This window comes from Chiloscyllium punctatum, chromosome 2 (genome assembly GCF_047496795.1).
Source record: "Chiloscyllium punctatum isolate Juve2018m chromosome 2, sChiPun1.3, whole genome shotgun sequence".
Classification (NCBI taxonomy): Eukaryota; Metazoa; Chordata; class Chondrichthyes; order Orectolobiformes; family Hemiscylliidae; genus Chiloscyllium; species Chiloscyllium punctatum.
Window position 1 is genome coordinate 85,924,648 of NC_092740.1, and position 12,109 is coordinate 85,936,756.

General features: G+C 39.2%; 1 protein-coding gene across 4 annotated transcripts in view; it reads left to right on the plus strand.

The window, feature by feature from the left end:
* Positions 1–12,109, plus strand: part of pcsk5b (proprotein convertase subtilisin/kexin type 5b) — a 375,643-nt gene that overhangs the window by 57,889 nt on the left and 305,645 nt on the right. For all 4 annotated transcript variants that reach the window (XM_072585118.1, XM_072585127.1, XM_072585146.1 and 1 more), the window contains exon 3: positions 11,644–11,757. In XM_072585118.1, the coding sequence (XP_072441219.1) occupies positions 11,644–11,757 (114 nt within the window). The remainder of the gene's footprint in view (positions 1–11,643; positions 11,758–12,109) is intronic.

Here is a 12,109-nt window from a genome sequence, read left to right on the forward strand (position 1 = left end):
TCGACTGGGACTGCCATAGTGTTAAAGGTTTACATGGAGAGGAATTTGTTAATTGTGTACAAGACAATTTTCTGTTTCAGTATGTGGATGTACCTACTAGAGAAGGTGCAAAGCTTGAGCTACTCTTGGGAAATAAGGGAGGGCAGGTGACTGAGGTGTCAGTGGGGGAGCACTTTGGGGCCAGCGACCATAATTCCATTCGTTATAAAATAGCGATGGAAAAGGATAGACCAGATCTAAAAGTTGAAGTTTTAAATTGGAGAAAGGTCAATTTTGACGGTATTAGGCAAGAACTTTCGAAAGGTGATTGGAGGCAGATGTTCTCAGGCTGGAAAATGGGAAGCCTTCAGAAATGAGATAACAAGAATCCAGAGAAAGTATATTGCTGTTAGGGTGAAAGGGAAGGGCTTGTAGGTATAGGAATGCAGGATGACTAAAGAAATTGAGGGTTTGGTTAAGAAAAAGAAGGAAGCATGTCAAGTACAGACAGGAAAGATCAGGTGAATCCTTAGAGTATAAAGAAAGTAGGAGTGCACTTTTAAGAGGGAAATCAGGGGGGCAAAACAGGGACATGAGATAGCTTTGGCAAATAGAATTAAGGAGAATCCAAAGGGTTTTTACAAATATATTAAGGACAAAAGGGTAACTAGGGAGAGAATAGGGCCCCTCAACAATCAGCAAGGCAGCCTTTGTGTGGAGCCACAGAAAATGAGGGAGATACGAAATGAATATTTTGCATCAGTATGTGGAAAAGGATATGGCAGATATTGACTGTAGGGAAATAGATGGTGACATCTTGCAAAATGTCCAGATTACAGAGGAGGAAGTGCTGGATGTCTTGAAACGGTTAAAGATGGATAGATCCTCAGGACGTGATCAGGTGTACCCGAGACCTCTGTGGGAAGCTAGAGAAGTGATTGCTGGGCCTCTTGCTGAGATATTTGTATTATAGATAGTTACAGGTGAGGTGCTGGACGACTGGAGGTTGGCAAACATGGTGCCACTGTTTACGAAGGGTGGTAAAGACAAGCCAGGGAACTATAGATTGGTGAGCCTGACCTTGGTGGTGGGCAAGTTGTTGGAGGGAATCCTGAGGGACAGGATGTACATGTATTTGGAAAGGCAAAGACTGATTCGGGATAAGTCAACATGGCTTTGTGCGTGAGAAATCATGTCTCAAACTTGATTGAGTTTTTTGAAGAAGTAACAAAGAAGATTGATGAAGGCAGAGCCGTAGATGTGATCTATATGCACTTCAGTAAGACGTTCGTAAGGCTCCCCATGGGAGACTGATTAGCAAGGTTAGATCTCATGGAATACAGGGAGAACTAGCCATTTGATACAGAACTGGCTCAAAGGTGGAAGACCGAGGGTGGTGGTGGAGTGTTGTTTTTCAGACTGGAGGTCTGTGACCAGTGAAGTGCCACAAGGATTGATGCTGGGTCCCCTACTTTTTGTCATTTATGTAAATGATTTGGATGTGAGCATAAGAGGCCCAGTTAGTAAGTTTGCAGATGACACCAAAATTGGAGGTGTAGTGGACAGCGAAGAGGGTTACCTCTGATTACAACAGGATCTTGACCAGATGGGCCAATGGGGCTGAGAAGTGGCAGATGGAGCTTAATTCCAATAAATGCGAGGTGCTGCATTTTGGAAAGCAAATCTTATCAGGATGTATACACTGAATGGTAAGGTCCTAGGGAGAGTTGCTGAACAAAGAGACCTTGGAGAGCAGGTTCATAGCTCCTTGAAAGTGGAGTCACAGGTAGATAGGATAGTGAAGAAGGCGTTTGGTATGCTTTCCTTTATTGGTCAGAGTATTGAGTACAGGAGTTGGGAGGTCATGTTGCGGCTATACAGGACATTGATTAGGCCACTGTTGGAATATTGCATGCAATTCTGGTCTCCTTCCTATGGGAAAGATGTTGTGAAACTTGAAAGGGTTCAGAAAAGATTTACAAGGATGTTGCCAGGGTTGGAGGATCTGAGCTATAGGGAGAGGCTGAACAGGCTGGGGTTGTTTTCCCTGGAGCGTCAGAGGCTGAGGGGTGACCTTAGAGGTTTATAAAATTATGAGGGACATGGATAGGATAAATAGACCATATCTTTTCCCTGGGGTGGGGGAGTCCAGAACTAGAGAGCATAGGTTTAGGGTGAGAGGGGAAAGATATAAAAGAGATCCAAGGGGCAACTTTTTCACGCAGGGGGTGGTACGTGTATGGAATGAGCTGCCAGAGGATGTGGTGGAGGCTGGTACAATTGCAACATTTAAGAGGCATTTGGATGGGTATATGAATAGGAAGAGTTTGGAGGGATATGAGCCAGGTGCTTGCAAGTTGGACTAGATTGGGTTGGATATCTGTTCGGCATGGACGGGTTGGACCGAATGGTCTGTTTCCATGCTGTACATCTCTATGATTCTATGGTGGATGTACTGCATTTTGCTTTCCAGAGAACATTCTGTAAGGTACTGTATGAAGGTTATGTAGAAAATAAAAACTTAGTGTAAGAGGTAGCATATTGGTATTGGATTGAAGGGCGCAAAGAGTAGTTATAAATGGTTCTTTTGTGAACCTGAGAAAATGTGCTGAGTGCTGTGCCATAGGCATTAATGCTGGGACCTCAACTGTTGACAGCTTATATAAATGACTTGGATGAAGGAATGAAAGGTAGGGTTGCCAAATTTGCTGATGACGAAAGGATAGGTAGCAAAGTAATTTATGAAGTGGATGCAAAGAGGGTACCAAAAGATGTTAATAGGTTACGCAACTGGGTAAAGATTTGTATAGTTGAGTATTTCCGAGGGAAATGTGAAGTTTTAAAATTCTTAACAAAATAGACCTACAGCTCTGCAATCTTTCATTTAGACTGTAAGATGCAGAAGGACCTGGATGTCCTTGTCCATGAATCACAAGAGGTCAGTGTGCAGATGCAGCAAGTACAACTTTCCTTTATTGGTCAGAGTATTGAGTACAGGAATTGGGAGGTCATGTTGCGGCTGTACAAGATATTGGTTCGGCCGCTTTTGGAATATTGCGTGCAATTCTGGTCTCCTTCCTTTTGGAAGAATGTTGTGAAACTTGAAAGGGTTCAGAAAAGACTTGCAAGGATGTTGCCAGGATTGGAGGATTTGAGCTATAGGGAGAAGCTGAATAGGCTGGGGCTGTTTTACCTCAGAGGGGTGACTGCAGAAGGTTTATAACATCATGAGGGGCATGGATAAGATAAATAGATAGTCTTTTCCCTGGGGTGGGGGAGTCCAAAACTAGCTGGCATAAGTTTAGGGTGAGATAGGAAAGATTTAAAAGGGACTTAAGGAGCAACTTCTTCACATCGAGGGTGGTGCATGTATGGAATGAGCTGCCAGAGGAAATGGTTGAGGCTGGTACAATGCCAGTATTTAAAAGGTGTCTGGATGGGTTTATGAATAGGAAGGGTTTAGAGGGATATAGGACTAGATTAGGTTAGGATGTCTGGTTGGCATGGACGAGTTGAACTTTGAAGGGTCTGTTTCCGTGCTGTACATCTCTTTAACTCTAATTAGGAAAGCTAATTGAACGTTCTCACCTTTTTTAGTGAGGAGAATTGAATACAAAAATATGGATGTAATGCTTCAGTTATACAGGTTATTGGTGAGACCATATCTGGAGCATAGTATCTGTCAGCTTATTTATGGAAAGATCTGAATACGTTGGAGGTAGTTCAGAGAAAGATGTCTGGACTAATACGTGAAATGGGTAGTTTGTCCTGTGAGGAAAAATTGACAGGCTAGGCTTGTATCTGCTGAAGTTTCAAAATGTAATGGGCAACTTGATTGAAACATAAAATCCTCAGGAGCCTTACTAGGGTAAATGGGGAGATAAATTTTTCCTGTTATGTGAGAATCTAAAACAAGGGGGAGATCACTACTTAAAAATCAGCAGTCCTCAATTTAAAAGAGTAATTGTGTGCTTTTTGTGTCGAGTCTTTGGAATGTTCTTCTAGTAAAGGTGGTGCAAGTAGAATCATTTGAATATTTTTAAAGCAGAGGTAAATATAGACTCTTGTGAAGCAAGGAGTTGCAAGATTTTAAATTTGATTGTGTATTTGAGCTACAATCTGATAGGCTCTGATCTCATTGGATGGTGGAGCAGACTCCAAGGCCTGAATGGCTTATTCCTGCTGCTGTTTAAAGTATTCATTTTTTCACTTCCATCACCAGATGACCCAGTTCTTGGTCTATAGTTCATTTACCATTTTTGTTGGTAAACTACATTTTCAGATGATGATTGCTTAGGAATACCCGTCATGATCTCCCATTGCAGGTAAACTAGTAATCTGGAATAATAGCCTGCAAGATGGAGTGGTTTGATGTGGTCCATCCTGTTGTTTTCCCCTTTTCAAGCTAAGCTGCCCGTTCCCTGTGACTTCTGCTTATTTGTGGTAAACAACTGACTAGAAACTAAGCATCAGCCATAGGGTAAAATTGCCAAGAGTTCTCTCTGGTCCCTAGCATGCACTCATTGGTTCATTTTGGAGCAACACTGTCAAAGATGTTGGGCATAGATTTGAGAAAGATATAGGTGATCTCTGCCTGAAATACACTTTATTTTTGCAGGGAAAGGGATTGGGAAAATGTCCGTGGACACTGTTCTTTGGCTATGATGCTCTGTCCTTTCTCAATGATTGGCACTCAGCGTTGCCAGATTATTCAATGTTCATATGTGAATAATGGCCACTTGGGTGAAGTGCTGAAAGGCACAGAACTTGAATTCTCATTTTGGATTAATTCCATTTAAGAGCAGATTTTTTTATGATCGTTGATTTTGGAAAATCCCACCTGCTTAAAAGAGGAAATGTTCAGATTAGGTTTGCTGCCAAAGTCTCAAACAGTTGCACACTGGTCTGTTTTGTAACTTGAAACGATAGCAAATATTTAGAGTGGATGTTGCAGCAGCTCTATTTGCTTGATTCCACAGTAACATGTCTGTATGCAAACAAAAGCAGCAGTGTCCAGCCTCACTACTATCCTGTTTTCAGTTGGTATCTATAGCTAATCTTGTTCCATTTTCTTCCAAAGTGAGCTTAGAGGTGCCCTGCTGATACAGTTCTCAACTGGTTCGAACAAGGACAGCTTACATTTATATAGTGCCTTACACTATTGGAAAATGCCCAAGGTGCTCCAGAAGTATAACAGGCAAAAATGGATTACAAACCAAGGATGAGATCGTGGGCTTACCTTGCAGTTATTGTTGATGTGCAAATCGAACAGTAACATTCAGCACCCAATTAAATACACTTCCAGCAGCTGCTATCTGGGTTTCCCTGCCTTTTTCAGATGCTTCCCAAAAATTGCATCTTGTTGTCTGTCTCTCAATTCAAATATATTGAAAGTTGGATGTACCTCAAAGGCGAGACCTAAATTTGCTGAAATACATTCAGCTTGTCCATTCCAGTGTGGGAATACTAAACAAGTATTCTGACACTGCAATTTAACTTTAACTGGAGCAGTTAGGGATTTTTTAAAATATGTTTTTTTTTCCCTCAATCTCATCTTCAGTATTTTCATTTTCTGTGTCTGTTTGATATCAAATTCAAAATTGCAGCTTACACTTCCAGGCTGAAACACTCAGCTGTTCAGTCATGATTTTTCATTTAGTTAATCGAAGAAATACTATGCTTGTCTGTTCATATATGCCTCTGATGTTTTGTAAAAACTGTTTCAAAGGTTAACTGAAAGGAAATCGCTGTGGAAACCCATTGAATTCCCATGGCCAGTTGGATATTTATTTCATATTTGGAGCATTTGACCCATTAGCAACATAGAATAAAGACAGGGGAATTTAGGGGTGAGCTCTCAACATTGTGCCACACACCTGAAGACATTTGTCAGCGTTGAAGAAACCATCTGCGATTGAGTGGTGTGGATAGAGCGATGATGGAGGCTGTGCTGGATAGCATTAGATTGGTCAATAGGAAACGCTAAAAATGTTCATGACAAGCAGAGATGCCTTAAGTAAATACTGAGGTACAGGTGAAAGGGAATGGCAATAAGACAAGTGAAGAAACGATGGATAGCTACAAAATCTTATACGCAAACAGCAGAAACCTGTAATGGGGTTCTGTTCTTTTAAGGTTGTGCTAAGCTTTGAGAACAGAGGAGAAAGCCAATATCAGTGGAAGTGGGGCGGAGAACCAAAATAACAGGCAACCAGAAGATTGAGGTGAAACGACCATCCAATTTGCTTTCCCATCCCCAATATAGAGACAGTTGCGAGTAATAAATAATTGAATGCTAAATCGAAGCAGGTACAGATAAAATAAGTTCAGATTAATCTCTTTTTTTTATTATTTGTTCATGATGTTTGTGCTGTTGGCAACATTTATTCCCCATCTCTAATTGCTGTTATGAAGGTGGTGGTGAACTTCTAGTCCATGTGGTGAAGATTACTTCCACAGTATTGGTGGTAGGAAGTTCCAGAATTTTGACCCATTAATGAAGGTGATGGTGATGGTGTGTGGCATGGAGGTGAACCTGCTTTTCCTAATTTGGAGATGCTGGTGTAGTTTGTATTTGCTGATTTCCTGTCATTCTAGGTAATGGAAATTACAGATCTTGAAGATGCTTTTGAATATACCTTGGCCAATTGCTTCTGTTCACCTTTCAGACAGGCATAACTGCCGTAGTGCACCAGTAGTGGAGAGAATGAATTTTGAAGGTGATAGATAATGTAGATGGGAATGAGTAATGGTGAGGGTGCCAAATATTTTAAGAGCTATCTTTAGATAAGTGAATTAGAGAGACAGAGCTTAACCTAAGGCAGTTGAAGACGTTGCTACAAATGATAGAGCAATTAAAATCAAGTTTGTTAAAATGCATCTCTGGGGTTTTTGGGGGACACGGGCAAGCAAGGTCACGAAGGAATTGGAAAATGAAAATGAGCATTTTAAAATTAAAAGCGTATGCCAACTGGGACCCACTGGAAGCCAGCTAGGGTATTATTTGAAGAAAAATAAACTTTTAGTAATCATACCACCAACAGCATTTTTAGAGCAATAACATTTGGCAAAAAGCAATAATGCATTCAGATTTACAAATTTGTATTTGTTTTCCCCCTTTCACTTTTTGACCCATAGCTGTTGCAGTAAGTGGCATTCGTGCTTCCCAGTCAAAAAAATCATGGATACAAATATTGGTGCACTACTGGGGGAGTACAGTATTACCAGAGATGAAAACTTAACGATATGAGTAAAAGGATCATGACCAAACCATAAAGCTAAACCAGCTGCCTTCATCATTTTAATATGTTTGATTTCAGGCTTCTAATCCACCTGCTTGCTTGATTTCCTGCAAGACCAAAAATCAGTCATCTTAGCCTTAAATGGATTCAACAATGGTGCATGCACAGCCCTCTGGGAAAGACTATTCCAAAGATACACAGCCCATTTAAGTGAAAAAGCTTTGTTGTCATCTCAGCACTGAATGGTTGATCCCTTGTCCTGAGACTCTGCCTATGTTCCAGATTCCCTAACTGGTGGAGCTAACATTATCAAGCTGTGTCATAATCTTGTGCATATCAATATGATCACTGCATTCATCTGAATTTCTGAAAATATTGGTTTAATTTACCTTCGCCTCATTATAGGACACTTGCCTCTACAGGAGCCAATGTAGTGAAACATTACTTGACTGCCTGTAGTGCAAGTATATTATGCTAAAGATATGAAAATCTAAACTGGCCAATGAGTGGTCTCACTAGAGCTCAGTACAATCAATTATTCTTGCACTCCAGTCCCCTTGCAATAATTTGCAATGTGCTTCCTAACTGCTTGACATGCCTGAATGCTTGTAAGAGTATACTCCAGTCTTGCTAAACATCACCATTTAAGAGTTTTACATTTTTAAAAAATTACTCTGTTTTCATTCTAAGAACAGAAAACCAAAGCAATACCCCACACTTCCCTATGTTATACTCCATCTGCCACCTCAGTACACACCCATTTAACCTGCCTATATCTATTTGCAGGCTCTTTATACCCTTCATATGAATTATCTTCCAACTTGACTTTGAATTGTAAGAAAACATAGATGTTAGTCTTGGGTGTCTTTGTCTTTGCCTACATTATTAATGCACATTGTAAATAGATGATACTGTATCACCAATCCTTGTGGCAGGTCACTAATTACAGCTCACCAATTTAAAAATACCCTAATCATTCCTGCTCTCTGCTGCTTGTCCATTGGCCAATCTAAATGCTTTGTGGAAATGTATGATTTTAAAAAATCTGTTGCCTCCCCATTTATCTAGCCTGCTAGCTAATTCCTCCTCCATCTCTTAATAATTTGTCTCTCACTATTTCCCTTTCATAAAATGATGTTGGCACCTTCTGCTCATACTATGATTTTGTTAATGCCAATGTTTTGCTGGTAACTGATGTCACAATAACTAATCTTCATATCCTCATATTTTTTCTCCCTCCTTTCTTTTAATAAAGATCTTTGGAATGAGATGTAAATTAGGGCCCTATCTGCCCTAAAGATTCCATGGCTTTTTTTCCCCCAAAGAATAGGGAAGTTCTCCCTGGTATCCTGATAAGTGTTAATCTCTCAAACAGATAACCCTAGAACTGATAGTTCCTATTGCTGTTGGTGGCGTCTCTTTGCATGCTGTTGAATGATTGAATGGGAATGCTTAAGTTGATTAACAAAACAATGAGTCAAACAGTTTGTCCATTTCTCCTGATGTGGAATTCCAGGGGAACTGGATAACCCATCAAATTGGTTCTAGGCTGTTCTTGAGTAATGCCACAGTGTTACTACTTCACACAGAACAGGATAATGAAACTTTGTGGTAATACTCTTCCTGTCTCCCCCATGTTTGCACACCCTCCAAGGTGTAGGGTAGGTACCTTTTGTAATTGAGATTCATAGAGTTTCCTAAGGCAAAGATATTAATAATTTTGGAGCCTGGGTAGGTAGAGTGAAGTTTCAGGTCAATAATGATCTAATTGAATTGTGGAACAGGCTTAAAGGGTTGAATGGCCTATTCCTATTACAATAGCAACTACGATTCTCAAAGTTATTGACTGTGAAGTGCTTCAGGATGCACTCGAAGGTGAGTGACTGAATATCTGGTTGCTAAATTCCCTTATCCCCAGCTATTCCCAAACCAAAGTAGGTAATCTATTGTAAGTAAATATTGCTATGCTACTAATAATTTTTGAATTAAAATTCTTTTCACCCTAAGGACAGAAAAATAATGAATTCATTACACTCTCTCTTGGTTAGCATCCTGGCTGTTTCAATTTAGTTCTAAAGTTTTTTTTGACTGCATCAGAATCGGAGGAGTGTGAAAAGCAGGAATTGTTGTTAGAGCTTTACAGGGTATGGGTGAGTTTTTTTTGTATTTAAGGAATGGTATGATTGCATTGGTGGCAGAACAACAAATGTTCACTACATTGGTTTCTGAGATGGCAGATGTCCCATGAGGCTGAGAAAATTAAACTTTGGAGTTTAAATGAAGATGATGATCTTACTGAAGATGCTGTATAAGGAACATGGAAAGGTTGTTTCTTCTGACTGGAATGTGAATCTGGAATGGATGGACTCTTTATTTTCAAATATGTATTTTATTTGGATCTTCTGACAGGAGACCAAGTGGTGGTAAATTGTTAAGTTCATACTGTGGTCCATTGGCTTACTGTTGGTGAGACTGAGGTTGAAACTTGTTATTGAGTTGAGGTTAACATCTACCTAAGAAAAATATTTTAACAAGTTTGTAAAGAGCCTCGTTTGATGAAGTTGCCTTCTTTTTAAAAAAAAATGTAATTTTAACTTGAAAATAGTGCACATTTGAGAATATGGTTATATGTTTACAAAATCTATTCCATAGTAACTTACATATATCAATAATTTCTCCTCTTATCCCAAAAAAGACGGACCTTGTTGTTTGTCTGTCTCTTTATTTTGAGATAAAGTAGAAAGGTTGGATTGAATTTTCTTGATGCTTCAGTTTATTTAATAAAAAAAAGCACTTTGTTTGATAATATGGAAACTGGATGTTATCCCATTATTACACACACATCATGAAACTGCGGTTTGTGGCTTCCCTAGTATAAACTGGAATTGAGCTTTCACAATTATAGCTTATTAAAGATAAGCTTTCTCTTACTAAAAGATGTATCTAGATGTTAGTAGATTTAAATTGCAAGTTACCAAGCAAATCCGGTGTAAACATTGAATTGGTATAAATGTAATGAGGTGAAATGTGTTTCATTTAAAGCTAGAAGGAATGTAATAGAGCAAGTTGTTGCAGATTATAAAAATTACAGATGTAGCAAATTGACAGATTTCCTGGACTTAGACCATAGATTAAAGGAGCAGGAGTCGTCCATTCAGTTCAACGCATCTGCACGACCATTCGTTGAGATTACTGTTGACCTGAACCTCAATTCCACTTTTTCCTATATTTTCCCCAAAACCCTTGGTTACTTTGCTGATTTAAAAATTGCCTTATCTCAACCTTGAATATATGTAATTATCTGGCCTTAATAGCATGCTAAGGTAGAAAATTCCATACGTTTGCATCCTTCTGAGAAGGAATTCCTCCTCATCTCTGTCGCAAATGGGAAACCCACAACTCGGATTATGCCTTCTGGCCCTATTTTCTCCCACAAGGAGAAGCAACCTTTCCACAACTATCCTATCAAGTTCTCTATGAATTTATTATATTTCAATAACATTGGAATTTAGAAGAATAAGAAGCAATGAGTAATTAGCTCAACCTCTCCTTTATAAAGCATTCCTTCCATACCTGGTACCAGCTGAGTGATCTTTCTCTGGACTGCCTCCAATGCCAGTTTTTTTTCCTTTTAGATAAGGAACTCATTGTTTACAATATTCCAGCTATTGATTGACTGGTGCTTTGTTATGCCCCATGCCCTTTGAAATAAAGCCCAACATTCCATTTGCCTTCCTTTATTACACACTGAACTTGCATGTAAGCTTTTTGCGATTCATGCACAAGGGTTCCCAAATCTGTCTGTCCTATAGATTCCTGCACTCTTTCACCATTTTAAATCCTGTTCAGCAGCTCCTCTTTCTGCCAGAATGCATGTCCTCACATTTTCTCACATTATATTCCATTTGTCAAGTTTATTCCCAGTTAGTAAACCGGTCAGTATCCCTCTGCAGCCTCTATGCCATCCTCACCGCTTGGTTTCTCATGTATATTTTTATCTGCAAACTTGCCTATAGTACATTCATTTTTTTTTCTTTATCCAAGTCCTCAATGTACAGTACAGGAATAGTAATTGTGGTGCAGGATGATTCCTGTGACCGTTTGCCATCCTAGAACAGTACCACCACCCAACTCTCTCTTCTATCAGTTAGGCAATCTTCTGTCCATGCTAATATACAACTTCCAACACCATAGGCACTTATCTAATTAAGTAATGTAATATATAGTATCTTATGAAACACCTTCTGAAAATCCAAATCTATTACATTGAGAACACAATCTTGAAACAATGAACTTCTGATACAAAGCAAAGCTACTTGCATTCACTGAAACTGATAGACCTTGTACTTTGTACAAATTAATGTACATTTTGGCCTCGACAGTTATTTTTTTTCTGGTTTGTCTTAACTTGTTTTCATGGCAGGTGGAATGGATACAGCAGCAGGTGGTAAAACGACGGATAAAGAGAGATTTTAAAGCTGGAGCTCCTCAGTATCCTTACTTCAATGATCCTAAATGGTCAAGCATGTGGTACATAGTAAGTGGTATTTGATTTTTGTGTAATTCTCCACACCCATTTCCATCCTCCACAATACTTTTCTCTTTACATCAACTTTGTTGCATGCTGAAATGTTTGCAGTTTTTGCTTTGGAGCTCAAATTGTGTACCATACTCCAATTTTGGTCAATATCGCATCTCAATTTGTTTGTTCTATTGCGTCATCATAAAAAAATCATTATTCCATTAGTTTGTTTCTCACCTGTATTCTAAGATATTGTTTTTAATCCTTTGTGAATTTTAATCACCTGCCTTCCTAAATTATCCAAGTGTACTTATTCTGTTTCTATTAAAATGTATCGTCTCAAATTACCGACAGATTTCCATCTCAT